Below are 24,390 nucleotides of genomic sequence, written 5' to 3'. Positions count from 1 at the left end.
ATTAAATTGGAGTCTCTGGGGGTGGAGCCTGGGCACTGGTATTTTTTTAAGGCCTCTCAGGTAATTCTAATGTGTGCCCAGTGTCGAGAACCACTGATACAGATGCAGGCTTTCCATTTGTTTAACAAACCCTAACTGAGTGCCACCAGGTGCCAGCCCTTATGAGAGGCACTGGTGACACCACATCCATCAGGCACACAGGCCTGCCTTCAGGAAGCCTACAATCTAGTGCGAGAGTCAACAGAAGTGCATGTAGGTAATTAAAGAGCATAATAATTACAACAAGGGTGATAAACAGGCTGCTATGATAGAGAATGAAGAAGAGGGGAGATCAGGTCTTAATATAGTGATCGGTGAAGGCTACTCCAAGTAGCTGAGTTCTGAAGATACAAAGAAGCTGGGGACCTTCAGAGAACTTCCCAAGGAAAGGAGCAGGCACACAAGAGGACACTAAGGAAAAAGTGGGTGCTTGCTGTGGGCACCAAAAGAAGACTTGTATTCCTAGAGGGGAGGCAGTGAGGGAGAAATGCCCCCTCCCCCAAAATTAGAGAGATCAGTTGATGTCATATCTCAAAAGCCATGGTAAGTCTTTTTGAAATGATTCTAATTGCAATGAGAAGCTTCTGAAAGGCCTTAAGAAGCTGTCTGATTGCTAACTTACCTTTTAAGAAATGTCTGGTGAAAGGCTAGGCTGTTGGAGATGGAGAGAGATGAATGGATTCAAAAAAAACATTTTGAAAGTAGATCCAAAATGATTTTCAGGTAACTTAAGCAATTAGTAGAGAGTGGTGGCATTAACCATGATGAATAAAACAGGGGAGGAAGAGGTTTAGCCTTTAGGGCAAAAAAAAGAGGTGAGCTAGCATTAGAAATCAAGGGTTCTATTTAGGGGATATGTCAAGTTTGTGATCCTATGAGATGTGCACGAGGAGATGTCAAGTAGACAGTCAGATATATGAGTCTGGAGCTCAGAGAGGAGGTCTAGACAAAAGACATAAATTAAGGAGTTGTCAGGATATAGATATTATTCAAAGCAATGAAAATGGATGAGATCATCTAGGAAGAGAATGCAGATGGAGAAAAACTGGCCTAGGACCAACCCCTGAAGAATACCGTTTTGGGATGGAAGAGGAGAAGGAGCTAGCAAAGGACACTGATTAGGCATGTCCAGGAGGAAGAAAGGAAATCAGGAGATGTGGTGTCCCAGAGGCTACAATAGGGGGATGTTTTCAAGAGTACTGGTCAACCATGAACTTTGTGAAAAGGAGGTCACCTGTGGGAGTAAATGACAGGGAAGGGAGGATGGTAGGGGAAGGCAGAATGGAAAACAGGGGGACAAAACGTCCCTCAGTGTTTATAAGACAGTAGGAGAGAGAGTGAGGTACTCAAATTAAGGAGGCAGAGAAAGAGAGAGAGCCAAAATAGAAAGAGCTGGGTATAGAAGCCACTAGACCTTGAGTTTCAAAAGGAGCACTGATATTTGAGTGTATGCCTTTTATACATTCCATTTGAGACACTTCCCAATTGATGGTAGAGATTCTTACTCAGACATGCATGTAAGAGAGCAGATTACATGGAAGACTGCCACGGATCCATGGTAGAACATTACAGACAGTTCAGTGAATATTCTCTGAGGATGCTATGAAATGTATTGGCTCATGCCTTTTGAAAGTGATGAAAACCACCAGCATATGGACTTATTGCAAATTGTATGTATTATATCTTTTCTTATATATAGCTTCATGTTTGAGTTATATCAAGCAAGGCAAACAAACAGACAAACAAAAAAGACTGCCTTTCTTTAAAAAGGGAATGCTCCTAATATGGATGCAATTAATTATGATAATTATGACTATGGCAAGGGACATAAATAAGCACAGTCATATGTAAAATGTGAAGACAGGAAAATAAAGAGCAGTACAGAAATAGAAGAATGCTTACATCTATCAGTTTCAATATTAATAATATCCTGGCCTCTAGTAATAAATCTAGGGCATATTATTCTGCACTGGGAGTGAAAAACCATCTTTGCCTTATTTCCACTTCAATCCTTATGGAGGAGCTGTTGTTCAGAGTCTGAGAAAGAGATCCAGAGATATCTAGGCATCAAAGCCACAGAGCCTGAGGAAGGACAGGATTGGTGGCAGGAAAAGTCAGCAACAAAATACTCACTAGTTTCTCATCATAAACTTTAGAAAGAAGGCCACAGAAGGAAGAGAAGTCAGATCAGCCAGCCCATGATGGCAATGAGCAAGGAATTTTGTTTTGATATGCAGGGCAGCATCAGAAAGGGCAGAACCATAGTGACTGGATTGCACTTCCAGGTCACACATGGCAAGGATGCAGTTAGAAGGACTGTTTAACTCATTTTTCACAGGGCCCAGCTGCACCTGATCTTGTGTAAGGAGATACTCAGTCTTGTCCCATCACAACTGCAAAGAGAATGGCACATGTGTCCTCCCTTCATCTCATTTAGGGTCAAAACCCAAGTCCTTGCTATGACCGCCAGAACAACACCTGCTGGGTCCACTCCAGAAATCCACATACATGCCTCGCCCCTTAGGCCTCTTTGCCCACCTCTCTTCTCTCTGCTCAAACCACCTGCTTCCTTTGCACTCTTTGTTCCCTCATCTGGAAAGGCACTTCCCCTCAAATAGCTACTTCTTCACTCCCTGACTTCTTCAAGAGGCACCAAAATGTCATCTTTTCTCTGAGGCCTCCCCAGCCACCCCCCTACCCTGCTTTATTTTATTCCCCTTGGTACATATCACACTCTGATAAACTATAGAGTATACTTATTTTGTTGCCTCTCCCTCCCCTGTCTCCACTACCAAGAGCTCCATGACGATAGGGATTTTTGTCTGCTTTGTTCAGTGCTGTATCTCCAGTGCCTGGAATAGCACAGTAAGCCCTGGATAAGTATTTGTTGAGTAAGTGATTAAAACAGAAGCAGCTCTCTATATTTTCTAGACAGAGGACTTTCTCCTTTGCTGATAATCAATTCAAATTAGAAAAAGGTAGCATTTTTAAAAGACCATTTCTTCTTTGCATGAATCGCCCTTCTCACCTAATGTGACACGTGCTAAACTTAAGTTAGATGTGGGCTCTTAAATTCTCTGTTAAAGAAGATGATGGGGAAAAGTTTAAGCCAACCAGTGTCATAACTTCATTTGCTCCTGCTCTTTGGAAACACGTGACCAAATCGCTCTATGATACAACCTCAAATTCTGTTCTTAAGTATTAGCTTGTTTTCCTGTCCTTGAAAAACCATTTCCTGTCCTTTAAAAACCATTGGTTTTTAAAGCAATTTGGAACTAGAGCAGCTTCCCTGTGGGGAAGAAACCATTGCTGGAGACTTTACCACTAACTTTATAACTAACTTTCTAGTGAGATTACATACGTTTGCAGAAAATTAGCAATTACACCTGAAAAGTTGTGGCTTTCCCACCCCATTTATCATCTCTCAAGATGCCTTAAAGAAGGAAAGTGTCAGAGTCCCCATCGTGGCTCAGCGGGTTAGGAACACCATTGGTATCCATGAGGATGAGAGTTCGATCCCTGGCCTCACTCAGTGGGTTAAGGATGCATCGTTGCCAGCAGCTGTGGGGAGGTCACAGATGTGGCTTGGATCCTGTGTTGCTGTGGCTGTGGCATACGCCTACAGCTGCAGCTCCATTTGACTGCTAGCCTGGGATCTTCTATATGCCATGGGCACGGCTCTAAAAAACATGAAAGAAGGAAATTTTCAATTTATTATTCTGTAGGGAAAATAGAATGCCTCTAAGAGTTGTCATTGTATGAGAGGAAAACTTTGCCCTCTTCTAGGTTCTTTGGTTGGCCTCATGATGAAATTGACATAAGACAGATTAACAGGAGAAAAATAAATTTAATTTTGTATCTATAGGAGCTCGCAAAATATGAGACTCAAAGAATTGACCAAGCAAGCCAGCTTTTACAATTATCAGACAAAGAAACAAGACATTTGTGAAAAAATGGACAAGACCAATTGGTTTGGGCTTGGGGCAGCAAATTAGTGAAGAAGTATAAGAAGTATCAAGGTTTATTTATACAGCTATCTTGGCCCTGAATTCCCTGTCTCTACTGATAAGCCTGCTTCTACCCTCCAGGTGCAGGAGGGGCTTCTCACGTGGGAAATTTATTTCCTGCTTTGAGGGAGACAGGGGATGGTTAGAGTGTCCTTCTTGCACTAGCTGTTTCTTAAGTAACTGTAATTCAAAATAATTGTTATGTTGAAGTGGTATATTTGGGGTAGAAAATTCTGCTCCCCCTCATCCTCTCTAAGAAAGTTTAAAGATGACGTTAGCTTTTTGGAAACCTTGGCCATTAATTTAAATGGAATTGCAATTCTAATTTACTACTTCCCAAATGCTATCTTAGTGATAATAGGAGAATATTCCAGAGGATTTTTTTTTTCACCTTTGAGGACATGTTTCTACTGAAACCCAGAGTAACCTGGACTCCCATGGATTCTGGTAGGCTAATGCCACACATAAAAAGCATCCTCGGGGAGTTCCCATTGTGGCTCAGTGGGCTAAGCACCCAACATTGTCTCTGTGAGGATGCGGGTTTGATCCTTGGCCTTAGTCAGTTGGTTAAGGATTCGGCCTTGCCACAAGATGAGGCATAGGTCACAGATGTGGCTTAGATCAGCATGGCTGTGATGTCAGTCTGCAGCTGCAGCTCCGATTCAACCCCTGGTCTTGAAATTTACATATGCCACAGGTATGCTGGGAAAAAAAAGCACCATCGGTGTCAGTAAGGGATAAAGAAGCAGTTTTCTTGTTGGTTGTGACCCTTGTTCCCTGTACAGTAAGTACTGGAGGGCAGAGATGCCCAACTCTGCAGTCGTACACAGCTGCCAGAGGAGAGCCCACAGTCCGGTGTCTGGCACATTACGAATGTTGTTAAAGGACTGATAATTCATGGTGTGACAGCGCTATAACTCAGCTATCCTACTCAGTCAGAAATTAACTCAGTAATCAAAGTCATTAAAAGGAGAAGAAAAAAAAATCTCTTATAGTACCAGCCAGATTTGGAAGGGAGGGGAGTGGTGAATCAAACACGTGAAAGGAAAATAGCTAGATTTAGAGGAAGACGTGCCAGCAAAACATCGGTCCTATGCCTGGTTATATTGCAAATTTGAGCTAGCGCAAGGCTTAGCAGGTTTTCCTAAACCTGACATACTCTAACCTTTCTTGTGAGCTGGAGCAGCACTGGTCAGATAGACAGACATGCAAGGAATCTGTCCAAATGGCCCCAACTGCTTTGGGGCTCTTGTTGGACATGGGGAACTGCGCAAAGAAGGAAGGGCTCATGCAAGCCGGATCCTAACAGCTGTGAGGCCTGGGGCAAGAGCCTGAATGAAAGCCCACATTCCTGTGCCTAAACATTTCAGAGCTACAAGCTAATACGATAGTCAATGAAACATGTTATATCTTTCTCTTTTGACAAATATCTCTCCATAACACCTGGCAAAGCCAGATTCAAATTTCGAAATTTTTTTTGTCTTTTTAGGGCTGCACCTGTGGCATATGGAGGTTCTCAGGCTAGGGGTTCAATTGGAGCTGTAGCTGCCAGCCACAGCAACGCCAGATCCAAGCCACCTCTGTGACCTACAACACAGCTCACAGCAATGCCGGATCTTTAACCCACTGAGCAAGGGTCGGGATCGAACATGCATCCTCATGTATACTAAGTTGGGATCATTAACTGCTTATCCATAAAGGGAACTCCCTCAAATTTCAAATTCTTGAGCCCTGGGGATTCTGCACCTGAATGTAGTGATGGGGGGAGAGCCGGGCCTGTCTGTTCACTTCTCTTCCCATACCTGGTTCCATCAACACTGTAAAAAGCCTTGAGCACCCACGTGGGGACGCTCTACTGCATACCTGAGCTCTGACCATGCTCCCCCAGACAGCTGTTCCTTGGCCACCCTCAGGGCTGTGCAGCACCAGCCACAAAATCCACTCCTGGGTAGACAGACCAAGGGAAGAGATGCCCGTACTGGCCCAGGGCGTGTGCTCAGCACTGTTTGGGAGGAAATTCCTGGGTCCTTGAGTACAGTCTAGAATGTGGGTCAGGGACTCCAGATGGACCTATTCCATTGACTTCAAAGATTCCTCCTGTCCCCCCACCATGGAGAAGGGCATCACAGGAGAGAGAGCAGGACCCTCTAAATGTGGGACCCATAACAGGTGCCTCCTTGCTGGAGTCCAAGGGCCGTACCTGAAATGTGCTGAGCCCTGTTCTTTCCATCACTCACATTCCTCACAAGCTGCCCTCCATGTCCCCCACATCCAGCCCACAGAGAGAAATTTTCCTGGGTATCCTTTGGTCCATAAGCCAGAAAGAGTTATCAGTGGTCCCACATTTCTTTCATTTTTTTTAATTAAAAAAAAAATTCTTTCTTGTTATGGCTGCACCTGTGGCATATGGAAGTTCCCAGGCTAGGGGTCCAATCGGAGCTGCAGCTGTCGGTCTATACCACAGCCACAGCAATGCCAGACTTGCAAGCTCGAGGCTGCAACGCTGGATCCTTAACCAATGCGTGAGGCCAGGGATCGAACCCCAATCCTCATGGATACCAGTTGTGTTCTAAACCCACTGAGCCACAACAGGCAACTCCCCCCAGATCTCCTGTAGAGTCAGGGACAGAGAAAAGCAAAAATATCCTAAATGCACACTGCATTGTTTCCCTTCACATCTCTTAGCAGTTGCTGAGGGGTTGGCAGAGACTCAGGACAGGCTTCCCCACTCTGACTCTGAAATGACCAAGCTGACCTCATGGACAACCCCAGAATCTAGAGTGGAGTCACAGACCACCCTCTCAAAGACTAGATGGTACACTGCTTTGGGCGCTTGTGCGCTTGAAGTACTGCCTCTAGCAAAGGGCTATTGTCTTAAGATACCCAAGCAACTTTTACTTTAAGAATGGGAAATGCAGTCTCACTGTGAGGCTGTCTCCTTAACAAAGTAGTACCTTTAAAATATTTAACAGCTTGAAAAAGGAAACCGAGCTTGAATTTTCCTTTCAAGCACCAAGGAAATACACTGTTTCGCTACTGTCTGAAATTCACCATCTCCTCACACAAAGAAGGTTCTTATGGTAAAAGCAATGGTATTTTCTCCACAATTTTCAGATAAAAGATAAAGAGAAAACAGCACCGCAGCCTTTTTTGTTGGATCTAACAATAAAAGAATAATATGGGGTTGCCCAGGGAGAGCTCTGGTCTTAAGCTCAGAATACAAAAATAGGCTGAACATTTTATAAAGGAATAGTCTCCGAGGCTGGTGAGAAGTGAAATTTCAAGAAAATTATATCATTTAATTATCTGGGGATGTATGGTGATGAGAAGCAAGCTGGTGGGGGCCAGTCCTCGGTGACATTCTCGTAGAAGAAATAACAGAAGAAATGAAATTTCGCCTTTCCTGCTCACCCCAACCCCTACCCCACCAACCCAAAGGGAAAGGAATGGGGGCATCATTTACATGGTAGCACCTGATGTCTGGAACATTCTCCCTACACAGTCTAGGCCTCCCTTTCCTAACTTTTCCTAGAGGCTTCCAAAGAACCTTCTATAATGCTAGCCGCTCTCTCAGAAAATAGCCATCTGCACCTCCCTTACTATCACACTCACTGCGGCTGCTTTATAATTGTTTTATCTGAGTTCCCTGCCAGAATTATACTCTCTGTTAGAGCAGAAACCATATGCATTTTCTTAAATGTTAAAATCTCCACCACTATGCCCATGCTTGGCCCATTATAAGTCTAATTGAGTAAATGAATGAGTGAATTAATGAATGGAAACTTAAGCCGCTACGTTGCTGCTCCCAGGGTATTTGAATTAACTGTAATTGAAGGCAAAAGCACTTACCCCTCCACAAGGAGTCATAAACCTAATGGGAGAGCCTGTGGAGGAACGAGGCACTGTAATATGATCTTTGGGGTGACCGGTGTGATGGAGTCAGGGTTTTCTTGCTGTGTGGTGGTGGTGGGGGGTAAGGGAAGATGGTAAGGATTTGCTAGATGAAAAGAATACATAAAAACCGGAGGATGAGCTACCAGTTAGGACGCATTTATATGTGCCAATTCTGATACCAAATGTTAATCTTGAATCATCTTTACTATCCACATTTTATAGACAAGGAAATGAAGAGTTGGAGATCAAATATTGACTACCTTCACATAGCAAGTGGAGGAATCAGGGTTTGAACCCAAATTTGTTTGACCACCATCAGAAAACCATCTCAGAAGTCTCCTATTAATTAGCACCCCATTGTGGCGGCCTGGGCTGCAGCAGTAGCTTAGGAACCCCTGGAGCCCTGGCCCTCCATGGTGCCCCTCCCCCTCTTGCCACCTGCTTCTGCCTCCTGTGGCAACCACCCATCTGGGGGGCTCCCATTCTCCATCCTTGGAGAAGAAGACCTATCAGAATTTCCAGGCACCACTCTGTTTGATGTGCCCGCCTCCCATAGAGACCTCACCCAGACCATGGTTGCCCAGTTAAGATTAGATCAGGTCACCAGCAAGTGAGAAATGAGGGGGAAATATTCATAATGAGTAAAACACAACAGATATTTATTATACTCTCACATAAAAACCTAGAGGTTGAAATCTAAGGCTGGTCTGCTGGCTCCTGGTGTTTGACATCCAAAATTCCTCTTTTCTTGTTTTTCTATAATATGTGGCTTCCATTCTAAGGCCACCTTGTCCAAAATGTCTGCTGGAGCTCCAGCCATTGCATCCATCTTTTCAGCTACAGGAAGGAGGGCGAGGCAAAGAAAGTGCAGGTCTCTAATACTGCATTCTTCAGGGAAACCTTCCTGGCCCTACATCTCAGCCCCTGTCAGCCAACGAATGTAGCCTTTGTTCAAGGCAGCCATGTCCCTGGGGAAAAAAATCCTGAGTTCTGTAATAAACAAGAATAGATACTCTCGGCCTCAACACCTTATCCATGGCTGCCTTTGCTCAGAGACACCTCTTGGCAGCTCTGGCCTGGTGGGAACTGGAGGAGGTGGGAGGGGCCCTGTAACCCTTCTGAAGGAAGTCCTCGGCCCTTTCATAAGGGGGCTGGGTGACTGCCATTTCTCCTGCATGACCTGTGAAGTTTAGAGAAATGTACTCTCCTGAAGCCACATCATAGCAGCAGCTGCTTTGTAGCCTGATTCCACCACTGTGCTTTTAAGGTGCGAAACAAGTCAGCCTTCTCCTGCAAAGTGGAACATCTCCCAGTGGTTGTAGGATTGGCTTGATTCTACCCTTCACCCCTGCCCCCACTACAGACACACATAAGCCTTCTCACTCAGAGCCATAACCCAGGCACTACCACCCATTGGTTGGAGAATGAGGCTCATGATTACAAATTTGAAGTCTATTTTTGTAGAAGAATGCAAATGAGGATGACGGGGAAAGGCTTTCTTTAGTTTGCATGTAAATCCTCTTCCCTGTCCCTTACAATCAGGAAATATTTGTCCCAACACATTGTTTGTTCCTTCTGTTGCAGGCTCCTGTGGCTGTCTTGTCATGATATTGTTTGCTTCTGAAGTGAAAATACACCACCTCTCAGAAAAGATCGCAAATTATAAAGAAGGGACGTATGCCTACAAAACGCAAAGTGAAAAATACACCACCTCATTCTGGGTGGTATTCATTTGCTTTTTTGTTCATTTTTTGAATGGGCTTCTAATACGACTTGCTGGATTTCAGTTCCCTTTTGCAAAATCTAAAGACACACAGACAACTAATGTAGCTGCAGATCTAATGTACTGAAAGACATACATTTTGGTAGTTTTCACCGCAAGGGGTGGACTGGCTTTGGTCATTTGGATATGGTTAATTCTGTCCATCCTTTTAGACACACAAATGAAAGCACCAAATCCTCGGTGATAATGTTACAAACTGTATACTAAGGATACAGGCTGGAAAGTAAGAGGAGCAGAAAGAAAAATTTGGAAAGTTATTTAACCTGGTGGGAAAATGCTTCACCTGGGTTGTCAAGACAGTTGACTAGAATGGACAAATTGCTACTCCACATCCACACCAGAGTGCAAAAATGCCCGCTCCATCAGAGAGGAATTGAAAGGCATGGGGAATATATTTTACTGCAAACAAACACTATTTCTGATATAGCCATACATTTGTTGCCACAGGCACCAGCAAACAGACTTGAAACTGCTTTCCTAAAATGATACTGCATTAAATGAGCATTGACAAAAATATATCAACACGCTTTTTTAAAAAGTCATTTAAAGTACAATCTTACTATCCAGACCCGTTGATGAAAATCTGTAAAACTCTAAAAGGAAAAAAGAAGAAACACAGTACTTTCAACAGACATGATTGCTGGGACTTCTGAGGAATCGTGAAAAATGATCCTTCCCGGTAAACTTGATACAAAATGATTCGGTGGGGCTGTTGCCTCTAACCTTAGTGCCTTCAAGCACTAATTCCCAATTATGATAATTATATGACATTCTGGGATTACGATAGTATCACTGTGTCATCTTGATTTTTGGTCTGTCACAGAGCATGACCCAAGGTGATTTTTTTCCCCCAAATTACCCATGAAATTGTTCTGCAGCTGACCAAACAAAGGCCACACTGAGCCTGGAACCGACCCCTCCTCTGTCCTCCACCCGCTGCCCGCCAAAAAAACACTCAGGAAGAGGCAGAGAAAGACAAAGAACAAACCGCCAGGCCCCTCATCACAGCTGCTTGGTACTCAGCCCCTATCCAAGAAGTTTTGAAAGTGCTCATTTAAAAAAAAAAAAAAAAAACCTACTTCTTCCTTTTTGGAATAATTGACAAGATACAAACAACTGTTTGTATACCCAAAAAACAGCTTGCTCTGATGGTAATCTGCAGTCCAGAGGCTGACATCAGATCACACACTGCCTTTCCAGATGTTAGCCTCTCTACCTTTATTAGGAAATACACCTGGAGAATTTCTGGAAGCCCACAAGTCAGTCTAGTGATTTAATAAAGAGCTGGTGGAGTCCAGTGATGTAAGTCTTTGTGAAACAGTTAAACAAGGAAGCATCTCATGGTCCCACCTGCTCCCTCACATTGGAATGGGCAGGAAACACTTTAGGAATGATCAGGCCACCAGGGTAATTGGCTTGAGATCCCAGAAGGCCCCCACAGTCTCATCTGAGTCCTTCCCCTCTGTCTCTGTCTCAGAATTTTAAAAAGCTTCTAACACCAAGCTTTCATCTTTAGAAAACACCTCACTGGTTGTTCTCTGTTCTGTAAACAGAGAAAACTCAGAGCAGCGGCTGAAAATCTGGCCACAGCCTAACAGGCCAACTAACGATGTTCCCTGATGGGAAGCAAAGGCAGGGCTGCTGGTCCCTGCGAACTGGGTCACACACAGAAATAACGAGATACAACCTGGGCCCACGGTGGACAGCACTTAAGCTGCCTCCCCCGCTTCTCTCAGATGAAAAGTTTGTCTCACGTGGACTGCGAGTAACCTTGACAAGACGGATGAGATAGGGCCGTTCTCTGTGCCTCTCTCTCTCTCTCTCTGAGGATCGGAGGCCCCGGGATGACTATCATCTTCATGATGGTGCTGTGTCCGATCTCCTGCCCCAGGTGGCAGCTGCGATCTCACTTTCTTACGGGGACGCGGGGCCCCCTGGTGGCTCTGGGGCGGTAAACACAGTGCCACGGTCGGGAGCGCCTTTCCGGTTTCCTTCCGCACCCTCGGTGGGAACCTCAGCGGTCACTCTGCTGCGGAAGAGAAGAGGAGGAATCTGCCAAAGCCGGCTCCTTCGGGGCACAGCCAGCAGTGGACGGGCACTGGAGCAGGAGGAGGCTTCATCACTGACCACGTGCAGACGGGGTGGGGGGCGCTTTCCCTCTGTGCGCACTTTGCAGTTTACAAAGGTCTTTTACTCTCAGGGTCCCACCTGCTCCTTCAAAGGAGCTGCCCTCAGGTCACTTTACCAGCATTCAAGACGGAGCAGTTTGGCTGGCGGCTCACACATCACACAATCCTAGGGCAATTCCTATCCTCTCCAGAGACCCATTTACAGCGGGAAGGGGCTGCCTCTCGAAGCTCTGGTGGAAGGAGGAGGGGTCCACACTGGCAGCACCAGGGTACACCAACTAGGATGGGCCCACACCTCCATTAGAACAGATATTGGTCCCAATCATTCGCCTATGGAAATCTGCACAGGTGGTCAGGCAGAGACTCTGGGGGGAGGAGAGCAAGGAGCTTAACCTCCCAATTTTCGTCAACCTTTCCCCTTCCAGCAAGACCCAGTACAGGTAAAACGGGTGGCTGTTTGAGAAATGTTGCTTTAAGATCCGTCCTGAGCCATTGGTTCTGTCTTTCTAACTGCCTCGCTATTTAGATATTAGGAACCTGTGCTATTTGGGTGCTCAAGATGTGATCTGGTGGTCTGCTCATTCTCAGCCTCCCTCTTTGTGGTTCACGGCAGTCATTTATGGCTCAGAGCCAATGGCTGCTTTGGCCAATAAGCCCCCTCCTCTAAGTAATAAGGGAAGAGAACGCTGGTCAGTTTAGAGAAAAGGTACCTGCTCCTTGAAACTAAAGGACACAGAGAAAGACTGGGGAGGCCTGGGGTCCTGGCTTCCAGGATGAAGTCCCCCCTCATGGAAACATCCTGTTGCTGATAAAAATGCTAATGCAAACCCAATGAACTTATACTTTGAGTTACACACTTGGGGATTCCCCGACACCTCCTTAAAAAACCAGATACACCTGCCTTGTCACACCCAGAGCTAGGACTCACTCGCCTGTTTGGAAATTCTAAAGGAGCCCCAGGCCAACTGGATGACCCTGTCAGAAACCTCCCAAAAGTGTTCCTTGCAGGCCCTAGAGGACAGTCTCAATGGTTGAAGAGACCCTGGGGAATAGCTGTGGTGCTTGAAAGCCACCCAACAATTAAAGGGGGCGCACAATATTGTAAGTCAACTCTACTTCAATAATAAAGAAAGGCACAAATCTTAAAGGGTAGTATTTCTTTGCTAGAATCTTGGTTGGAGGGACTTGGACTCACAAAGAAGAACAGGAGTCACAAGCTAGGTGTGTCCCTTACTCAGTGCAGGTCCCCTCTTTCCCACCATAGGCCATCTAATTCTGGAGGAGAGGGAGAGCCCCTGGTAGTCTTTGTTCCCTTTTTCCTCCAGTCCACTTTGTAAGAGGCAGCATGGAAGAGGTGGCTGAGCCGCTTAAGTAATTCAAGCCCAGGCACCACCAGAAGCATAAGGTCTCAGGACACACAAGCACACCCTGTCGGTACAGCCACCTCAGTTTCCAATTTGTCATGGACTTTACCTAGTGCAAAAAACGATTTCATATCTAATTCACAAGCATGCATTCCATGATGCCATATCTCACAGATTTGCACTTAAATTGCTATTCTTCCATTTAGCCAAGGAAAATGAAGAGTATGGGTCCACAGGGGGAAGGACAGTGTCTGATGCACATCCCTGCCAGAGGCCCCAAGAGAAGTGGGGTAGACACTGCCACATGGATGCTCCCTGCGCCCTGCTTCCCTGCTGTCACCTTCTCCCCACTGGCCATCTGCGTCAGGCAATGCTATGTGCTCCCTACCACGTTCCTTTCAGACACACAGCTAAGCCACATTTCCCAGCTCCTTTGCAGGAGGGGTTCTGGGAGTGAGTCTGGACCAATGGGATATAGGCTGAAGTGACCTGTGCCACTCTCAGGCCTGGCCCTGAAGCCTCTCCTGTGCCATCCTCCAGCCTTCTCTTCCCCGGTACTGCAGCCTTGGAAGTTATGGGATCCAGGTGGCGAGGCTACAAAACAGAGGCAGGCTTCGTGACCTGCCATGGGGACAAGAGTGGTAAACCTCCTGAAGGAGTTCCCTGGTGGCTTAGCAGTTAAAGATTCAGTGTTTCCACTGCTGTGGTTCAAGTTCAATCCCTGGCCCAGGAACTTCTGTATGCTGTGGGCACAGCCAATCAATCAATCGAACAATAAGCTTTCTGTAAAGCCACTGAGTTTGGGTGGTTATTTGTTACTATCGTAGCCTCACCAAGAAAGCCCTGTTCTCCAGGGAAGTTCTGCTTCCTGCCAGTGAGACACTCTCTAAGTCTCTTGAGATAGATCCTGAGGCCAGGTGCATCAGCTGCCACCACCACTGAGTGGCTGGCTGTGCCATCGCCCTTCTTGAAGCCATGGCCCTCTAGGCACATTACTTGCAACCCACTGCGATGAAGACCAGAGAGTGAATTTTCTGCATAAATATCTACAGAATAAATACTTTTGCTTATGCTTGTATCCTTCAGGATTCTTTCCAAATGATGATTAAAAAACCCTTTATCATTCATTCCAAAAGGATTTGCCTTGCACTCACAGTAGTTTGGCTGTGCATAAAGCATTGAAGACTGGGGGAAGGATGTGTAAGCAAAATCTGAAAAACTTTTTTTCTTCCTTTCTTCCTTCCTTCCTTCCTTCCTTTCTTGCTTTTAGGGCCACACCCGCAGCACATGGAAGTTCCCAGGCTAGGAGTCCAATCAGAGCTACAGCTGCCGGCCTACACCACAGCCACAGCAAAGTGGGATCTGAGCCTCATCTACCACCTATACCACAGCTCACGGCAACGCCAGATCCTTAATCCACTGAGCCGGGCCAGGAATCAAACTGGCATCCCCATGGACACTAGTTGGACTCATTTTCACTGAGCCACAATGGGAACTCCCTTTCCTTTCTTTCTTTTTTTTTTCTTTTTTTGTTTTTTTTTTTTTTAGGGCCTCACCTGTAGCACATGGAAGTACCGAGGCTAGGTGTCGAATCAGAGCTACAGCTGCCAGCCTATGCCATAGCCATAGCCATAGCAACTTGGGATCTGTGTCACATCTGTGATCTATACCACAGCTCATGGCAACACCAGATCCTTAACCCACTGAGTGAGGCTAGGAATCATACCTGAGTCCTCATGGATACTAGTCAGGTTTGTTATTGCTGAGCCACAATGGGAACTCCAGAAAAACATTTTTTTCTTGATCTTTGGTTGAGAGCAGAGAAAAATATCTTTCAAAATTCTCCATCCTTATTTTCTTTTTAAAGCTTCAATTTATTATTAAAGACAGAGCTGTGAAGTTTTGCAATAAAAACCCCAACTCCCTTAGCTCATTTATTTAAATTCCCCTCCAAATCAACAATTATCCTAGTGTTTCACTTTTCACAAAATGTTCTAAGAATGGTATACTTAATTAAATAATGTGAAGTAAAGTTTTTTTAATGTGTCTGAAAGAGCCAGGAGAGGTGGGAAGGCTTCCATCAGTGCCCAGGTTTGGGGTGTCACCTGGTTGTGCCTAGGCAGACAGCCACTGTCCCTTCCACAGCACCACCTGCCCTCACTTCCCTCTCCTGAGGGGTCAGGGCATTTGGAGGAGGGATATTTGGCAGGTAGCCCAAAACAACCAATTCTGCATTGGATTCATTAATCTTCACTCTTAGGGATCTCTCTTAGTGTCATTTATTGCCTTGTAATGACAGTCAACTTCCTTCATAATTTCTTAACCCATTTTATTATTTTCTAAAATTGGAGAGAGAAACACATGGAAACCCAGCTTTGCTTTTTCTCTATGTGTCTCACTCACAGATATCTCAGCTGACTGAGCAGTGACTACTTCCTTTAAAAAGGCTGGGGACTCTAGGCGTTCCCATTGTGGCACAGGGGAAATGAGTCTAACTAGTATTCATGAGGATGTGGGTTCGATCCCTGGCTTGCTCAGTGGATTAAGGATCTGGTATTGCTGTGAGCCATGGTGTAGGTCACAGACATGGCTCACATCTAGCATTGCTGTGGCTGTGGTGTAGACCAGCAGCTGTGGCTCTGGTTCTATCCCTAGCCTGGGAATTTCCACATGTCATGCACAGGTACAGCCCTAAAAAAAAAAAAAAAAAAAAAAGCCAGTACTTTACATGATTTCAAAGGAATAGACAAAGCAGTTTCATTTCTAGATTTGTTCTTTCTCTTCTAATGTGACAGAATGTTTCCATCCTTTCTCTGGCCTCCCTCAATTACCTCACAGCACAGCTATGGCCAAACCCACAGGTATGGAAGGAGTTGGGTGAGCAAAATGGCCTGAGTGGAGATGGTTCCGATTGTGTTTACAAACACATTTCTCTGCAAGAAGCTCACTTCAAGCCTTCTTATCTCTCTCCTGCCTTGCTTCCAGCCATTCTGTGAATCACATTAAAGTTCTTTATCTCATGAAACACATGCAGGTCAATAGCTACACTTTCTCACGTGTTTAATGTCTTCTGAGGAAAGCTGCAGGGACTACTGACTGTGGGTACGCTGGCCCTCAGTTGTGGCAGGAGATGCAAAATGAATTCCCGGGAACCCTACCATTGGATTCAAGGTGACAGCTCTCTCAGCCTCATCTCATCTGACTGGTGTTTTTCTTATGAGGTAGTCCCATAGCACATCCAAAGCGTCCTATTTTCAGAGGATTCCTAAAGAAATTTCCTTCCAGTCTTGATCTGTTGTTCTTCTTCCAAAGAACCACGGTTCATTGTTTGTTTCAATGATGGTATCACCCCTCGCCCCCTACCTGTACTTTATTCATTGAAAAGCCTAAAGCCACAATTGTGGCATCTAGGATTTCAAGGATACATGTTGTGTCCTAAACACTAGCCTTATCCCTGCCTGGGTTTGGATTCCAATGATTTTTTTAAAAAATTTTAAACATATTTACCTGTTGCTTCCACTTCTGTTTTGTAATCATTTTATGAATTGTATATTAATTTAGAAGTTGCTTTAAGTTTTTTTTTTTTTAATAAAAGTGGGATATAAATTTTACAAATCCATGTCCTTTCATCATCCTAGGACCACAAGAGCATAAGGAGAGATATAAATAAAATATAACCCAATCTTCAAAATGCTCTCACTGTAAATCAATTCTGTTTTGTCCACTGTTGAATCCCTCATCCCTAGAACAAGGCCTGACATGTGCTATACCCTCGATAAATCTTTGTTGAATGATGAGGGCCAATTTTCAACCCTTCTTTCTATTCCAGAGTCCTGACTGCTGCTAATTTCTACCGAAGTCCCTACTCTCAGTCCCCTTCCTACCATCATGCATGTACCCTTCCCCTTGGTCTCCATCTAACCATAAATCTACCAGGCCTTTCACTCCTTCATTTGAGGAACGGAGGGTGATGCTGAGACACGAAGTCTACTGTACTGCCACAGCTTTCCAATACTTTGCCAGTAACTGCCTTCCACACTCAGGAGATGCTGATGCTGGTTCCATGAATGAATCAAATGGCTCATAAGATATTAATTAAGCTTCAACCACGTGCCCTACAGGAACAACATTCAGGGCATTGACCCTGCTCTTAGAACTTCAATCAGTTTCCTAAAATCACTGGAACTATGCTGCCGCTGACATATAGATCATTTTCTCAGTAAGTGAATGAAAATTGAACCAGCTCGTTGCAGTGGGAAAGAGATTTGGTTTAAGCCCAAACTCTCTCTCTCCCTCTCACCCGTTCTATAATGTTGGGGCAGCCCCTGACTTTCCCTGACCTTTGTTTTCTGATCTAAAGCCTATCTAGCCATCCCAGACTCCCCTGGTACATGAACATAAATAACAATCATATTAGATTTAGTTTCCCAATTTCAATGACTCTTCATAGTCAGCCCCCTGTCAAAGAGAGAACCAAGGCCTTTGCTCCCTACCCTAACCTCTCGCCCAAGTCCCTCCTACTTCATTCTGGAAGTTTGTAAGTCCTCCTGTTTCCTAAGGAACAAATCTGCTATTCCAGCACCCACACCAAGGCAGCTCATAGCTTACTTGCCTCTGAGGCCTCTGTGCCATGACTGCTTTCACAGTAGTCAGCCCCCTGCCAAAGAGAGAACCAAGACATTGCTCCAGCCCTGCCATAGGCTCTAAAATGCATCAGCCTGTGGTAGACTGAGGGCATGCGTAGAGAAGAAAACATTCTGCCATCTGTGCCTCCAACTAGCCTTGTGCCTGTCATGTCACACATTTTTCAGAAAAGCCTCAAACCAGACCCGCAAGCTGAATGCAACCCAAAAGCCACACATGGGATGGCATTCCCTCTTCTCTCCTCTCACAAATCCCTCTTCTCTCCTCTCTGGGTACCCACCTACAAAATGTCCTCCTCTGACCCAAAAGGTCATGCTTTTCAGCTGGGTCAGTGTCTCCTTCATGCATCCAGAAGGGACTCTGGCCTATGATCTGGAGAGTCGGGACTGAATCCAAAATTTCATTGCACCTGAAAGACCATCCACTCAAAAGCTCTCTCCAATCCCTCGTGACTAAAACAGCTAATGATTTGAAGGAACCCAGTGCTTCCTGGAGAGCACAGTCAGGCCAGGTAGGGCAGTATGTCACTGGGAGCTCAGGATCTGGCTGTGCAGGGCTGAGCAGGAGACACCAGGACCTGTCCGAACCTGATGGCCCCATATCACTGGCATTTGCAAGTCTGTTCTGAACAAGGCCCCGCCATGCAGACCAAAGAGCCAAGTTATAGCAGTACTACTCCTCGTTTTTCTTTAAGCAGTGAAAGGTTTCCGGCATATTTATTAAATGGCTCCTTTGGAAATTGAAATTTTCTGTGTAGGGCAGCTTAGGAGCTTGCTAAATCTGCTCCCCCCTCAGACAGTTCAAAGCTGCATTTTCAACACTTTTTGAGTTACAAATACTCCAGATTCCACAATAAATTAATCAACGCCTTCAGCTGGGATATCCCCCTGGCCCCTGTTAAAGGTAAGGAGCGCTATATTGACTCAGCAAGGTCACAGGGCCAGAGGAAGGCCAGTGCGGGCTGATTTAGGTCTGCAGGCTGGCCATGGAGAGGTGCTTAGGGACCTGAGGAGGCCAGCTCTGTGGGGGTGGGTGGAGGAAGCAAGCATCCATCCTGGGGAGGGCAGGCGCCTTGTGTGCAGGAATTTCACAGCAGATTATTGAAATGAAATGTCATGGCTGGACTGATGTTAAGGAGGGAATGCTGGGGCCTGTTAAGAAGGGCTAGGAACAGAGACTGGGCAACCAACAAGGACATTTTACAGAAACTCACCCAGGAGATGAGAGTCTGACTCAGGCACTGGAGAGGTGCAGAAGTGTTTGTGGCAAACTATCCAAGGTCTGATGATTGACCCAAGGAGTGAGGAGTGAGCAACAGGCTATCTGGGCAGTATTCAGAGTTGAGTTAAGTTCTACAGCGAAGTCTCTCTCCCCTATTGCAGTGGCTTGAATAAAATCTCTCTTACCTCTTTTAAGAAATGTCAGGTGAAAAATTTTTTTCTGTGTGGCCGAAGACTAACCACCCAATACTATGAAGGGGGTGAGGTGTGAGAAGACAGACGTAGGACCAGAGCCTCAGAGGTCGTGCCCATAGTTGAGTGAGGGCAGTCAGAGGAGCCGTGTTGGAGAGATAAATGCTTGGGAGGTGTCTCAAGGAGGTGAGAAGAAATAGCTGGGTAAACATACAAGAGGCCAGGTCTTCTGCCTTCAAATCCAGCAGAGCTAAGCTTGCTTGTGATTGCAGAGAGTATGGTGTGGATAAGTGCAAGTGGGGAAATGCACACCCGTGGACACACTCACAAGCAAACTAGGCAGCCACCTGTGTGGTACAGTGTTAAATGGAGGTGGAGAGGGTTGAAAACTCCTCCTTTCCTCCAGAAAGTCGACTTTCTCATTTCTTTTCTGACATATGAAATTCTTTTATTAGGAAAAAAATGCTTTATTATATAATTAGAATTAAGGCTTATATGGTCACTCTGGGAGAGGTATATATCTACATATAGACACTTTTTTTTTTACAGTGTCAATAATTGCTGTTGGAGCCTTTTTTAATGGCCAGTTGTGATTAGGAAAGAACATGGAAATCGAAAGGAACCACAATTCACTTTTCTCTTTGAGAGGGTGAAAGGGCACAGATTTATTAGATGGGCATCAAGTGTTAATCTGCCAATAACAGAGTTGCTTAGTTGAGGTTTTTGTAAGGAAAAGAAACCACTCTGGCAAACTGAAGCAAAGAAATGGAATTTATTGAAAGAATGAAGCATCTTACAGAGCACAAAAATCTTACTGACCTCCACAATCCAAGAAAGACTCAAGGACTCCAGGACCCCAGGGTTTGTGATTAGTCCCTACAGACCTCAACCACTAATTGGATTCTCTCACTGTCATATGACCATGCAGTCCAAATACATATTCCCCAAATAAACAATCAAGCCTGTTTGGGACAAGATGCCTGAGTCAACCTGCTATAACTGTGATGGGGTCATGGCAGACGGATGGCCTCTAGGAACTCTCTATGTGAAAACGGCAGTGTGATCAGATCTGGAGAAGGTATAGTACACCTGGGCTCCTTCCATACATTACTCCCCAGCCATGTGGCTCTTCACCATTTATAAGCCAAGCACCTTCCCACAGCTATTCTCAACCTCACAGTTATCAAATAAGAAGGCTAAGCAGGGACTCTTTCTTAGGATGTAGTGATGCCAGGTGAGGAAGATGAGGCTTACAAAGCTTAGTGGACTGACCCAAGGTCAGAGATAGACTAAGTAGTGTAGGCAAAGACTTAAACCTATGTCTCCTGAGCTGCGAAACCAAATATGTGAGTGTGGGTATGGGAGAGATAAGTGACTACATGGGTAGGAATGCTTGAGTAATGGGTGAGCGGTGTCTGGATCAGAACCACCAGAAGCTATTTACAGTCCCCTCAAAGGCTAGTCTCCCCCTTATAATACAGTAAAAACATTCCTAGTAGAATAAATGGCTACCCAGCTAAGGGTTACATTTTCAACCTCCCTTCCTAGTAGTGGTCACACATGAGTCTAGCCTATAGGGTGTGAGCAAAAGTGACATATGCAAATGCCATGTCATGCTCTTACCCCTTTCCCCTTTACCCCTTTCTCCTTTCTACAGTCTGGAATGCAGAGTTAATGGCAGGAGGTGAAGCAGCCATATAGGACCATGACGTGCAAACCAAGAATGAGGATGGCAGAGACACAAAACGGACAAAGCCTGGGTTCCTAATGATTAAGAAGCCGCATCTGCAACCTACACCACAGCTCACGGCAATGCTGGATCTCCTTGGCCCACTGAGCAAGGCCAGGGATCGAACTCTCAACCTCATGGTTCCTAGTCGGATTCGTTAACCACTGTGCCACGACGGGAACTCCAGACTTTTTGTTTTCTTTTTAAAGCCACGCTAACAGCATATGAAGTTTCCTGGGCTAGGGATCAAATCCAAACTGCACCTAAAGGCCTGTGCCACAGCAATGCCAGATTACAAGCCACACCTGCAAACTATGCCACAGCTTGCAGCAACACTGGATCTTTAACCCACTGGATGAGGCCCTGGATTGAATTCACATCATCGCAGACATTTTTTTGGGTTCTTAACCCATTGAGTCACAATGGGAACTCCAGAAGATTATCTTTTAAACACTTTGGATGACATGGCATTAACTTTTAGACCAATATTTTTTCTCATGTATGTCTCAAAAATGTTGTGTCTCCACTGCTATACCTTAAGAAAGACCCATTGAATAGTCTTCTCTCATTTTAACAGACCTTAAGTAATATGAAGGATTATGACTTTTTTTAAAATCTTACACATTTTCTACTTCATATTATTCTTAAAATCCACCCATTGAATAGTCTTCTCTCATTTTAACAGACCTTAAATAATATGAAGGATTATGACTTTTTTTTAAATCTTACACATTTTCTACTTCATATTATTCTTAAAATCCAGCACAATTTGTATTTTCTCAATAGCTATTCGTTATTGTCATATAAGACATAATTGAGAAAAAGATATCACTTATATTTGGAATCTAATATATGGCACAAATGAACCTTCCCACAGAAAAGAAAACCATGGACTTGGAGAATAGACTTGTGGTTGCCAAGAAGGTGGCGGTGGGAGTGGGAAGGATTGGGAGCTTGGGGTTAATAGATGCAGACTATTGCCTTTGGAATGGATTAGCAATGAGATACTGCTGTGTAGCACTGGGAACTATGTCTAGTCACTTATGACAGAACATGATAATGTGAGAAAAAAATGTATACATGTATGTGTAACTGGGTCACCATGGGGTACAGTAGAAAATAAATAATGTATTGGGGAAATAAAAAAATTAAAATAAAATAAAAGACTTTCTTAATTAAAAAAGGAAAAAAAAAAAGCCACCATACAAATCAGTGCCAACCGAGACTTATTTTCAAGTCCAAGAAATAATTTTATTACATTTGTATTGGAGAAATAATATAATGCCATGCATCGTGCAGTATCATAGTAAGAACTGATAAATGCTAAATATTTTCATGATCGATATTCAGGCCAAAAAAAAAAACCAAACATAAGGAATTAGTGATAATTTATGCCTTCATCTATTTAAAAAATTTTAGTGGTTATATATCAATAGTGAAATTATTAATAAACTATATTCCATCAATTGAAAACTTTAAATGTTTACGACTTTTGATACAATTATTCCTCTTTGAGGAATTTTTTTTTCCTCATAGGGAAATTTTTAACAGAAATTTCTATCAAACACACAGCTACAATGACTGTAATTATATATTTTTGGATCTTATATGAGATTTTTCATAGACTAAATTCCTTTACAATGCAAATTTTAAATTGCTGGTTATGAACATTAAATATTTTTAACTTTTTATTGTGGTAAATTTCAAATATATACATAACTAGAGAAAGTAATACAATGAACCCCTCTATACTTATTACACATCTTCAGCTACTAACTCCTGATCAATTTTGTTTCATCTTTAGGGTCTTATCCACTTCCAATCCTCCCCAAGTGGATTATTTTGAGGCAAATTACAGATATCATTTCATCCATAAATATTTTAGTATATATCTCATAGTAAGGATTTTTTTTTAAACATGATCACAATACCATTCTTTTTTGTTATCATCAAACATACTATGCTTAAATTTCCCCTATTAGCTCATAAACATTTTGGCAGGATCCAAATAAATTCCATACATTACAATCAGTTGCTGCATCTCTTTTAGTGTATAGGTTACCTGGATTGTTATGGGAAGGACCAGCAATCTTCTGGTTTGTTTAAGTCATTGTTTTTTGTTTTTTGTTTTTTTTGCTATTTCTTGGGCCGATCCCGCGGCATATGGAGGTTCCCAGGCTAGGGGTCTAAACAAAGCTGCAGCCACCGGCCTATGCCAGAGCCACAGCAACGTGGGATCTGAGCCGCGTCTGCAACCTACACCACAGCTCACGGCAACACCGGATCCTTAACCCACTGAGCAAGGCCAGGGACCGAACCTGTAACCTCATGGTTCCTAGTTGGATTCGTTAACCCCTGAGCCACGAGGGGAACTCCCCTTAGGTCACTGTTACTTGCAGTCTCTCTGCCCCAGCAAGGACCTCCTAACACCTCATCTCCCCACTGGACCTGCAGGGGCTGGAGTCCAGAACACTGCAGGCCCCGTTTCTCTGGGCAAGCTCGTGATTCATTACCCTGGTCCCCAGGCCAGGGCTGACCCAGACAGGAGCGGGGCAGAGTCCAGCCCCCAATCTGTCTTCGTCCCAGATGTTACTAGTCCTTTTCAGTCCACCCATCAGCCGGGGCAGCAATCAGGACGTGTTGGAAGTACCAGACTTCCTCCAGAAGCAGTCCAGGCCTGGCTCACCTAAAGCCTGAATTTTTTCCCCAGGTTGCAAAGGTGCTATGCTAAGAATTACTCAGTTTGTAAATTGGCGAAGAGACCACCTAGATCAGGAGTCAGAAAACTTTTTCTTTTCTTTTTGTCTTTTTTTTTTTTTGTCTTTTTGCCATTTCTTGGGCCGCTCCCGCGGCATATGGAGGTTCCCAGGCTAGGGGTTGAATCGGAGCTGTAGCTGCCAGCCTACGCCAGAGCCACAGCAACGCGGGATCCGAGCCGTGTCTGCGACCTACACCACAGCTCATGGCAACGCCGGATCGCTAACCCGCTGAGCAAGGGCAGGGATCTAACCTGCAACCTCATTGTTCCTAGTCAGATTCGTTAACCACTGTGCCACGACGGGAACTCCAGAAAACTTTTTCTGTAAAGGGCTAGATAGTAATTATTTTAGGCTTATCTGGTCATGTGATCTCTATCACAACTACTCATCTCTGCTGTTGAGTGTGAAAGCAGCCACGGACAGCATGTAAACAAATGAATGTGGTTATGTTCCAATAAAGCTTTATTTATGGACACAAATTTGGATTTCATATGATTTTTATAAATATAGCATACATAATTACATAGTATATCTTAGCGTCTCAGGATATCTTGGTATCTTAGTACATGTTAGTGTGTCTTAATGTATACTATTATACAGTATATCTTAGTATAACATAGTGAATTGTTA

At 44.4% G+C, this 24,390-nt stretch overlaps 1 protein-coding gene across 1 annotated transcript in view; it reads left to right on the top strand.

Annotated features, from left to right (window-relative positions):
• Positions 1–12,999, top strand: part of CLRN1 (clarin 1) — a 42,727-nt gene extending 29,728 nt beyond the window's left edge. Inside the window, exon 3 of the mRNA XM_047784675.1 lies at positions 9,525–12,999. Coding sequence (XP_047640631.1) covers positions 9,525–9,790 — 266 coding nt within the window. The 3' untranslated portion in view covers positions 9,791–12,999. The remainder of the gene's footprint in view (positions 1–9,524) is intronic.
• Positions 13,000–24,390: the final 11,391 nt, after the last annotated feature.

The sequence above is a fragment of the Phacochoerus africanus genome, chromosome 1, assembly GCF_016906955.1.
Source record: "Phacochoerus africanus isolate WHEZ1 chromosome 1, ROS_Pafr_v1, whole genome shotgun sequence".
NCBI lineage: Eukaryota > Metazoa > Chordata > Mammalia > Artiodactyla > Suidae > Phacochoerus > Phacochoerus africanus.
Note: the sequence above shows the minus strand (reverse complement) of the source record. Positions and strands in the feature narration are given on the sequence as shown.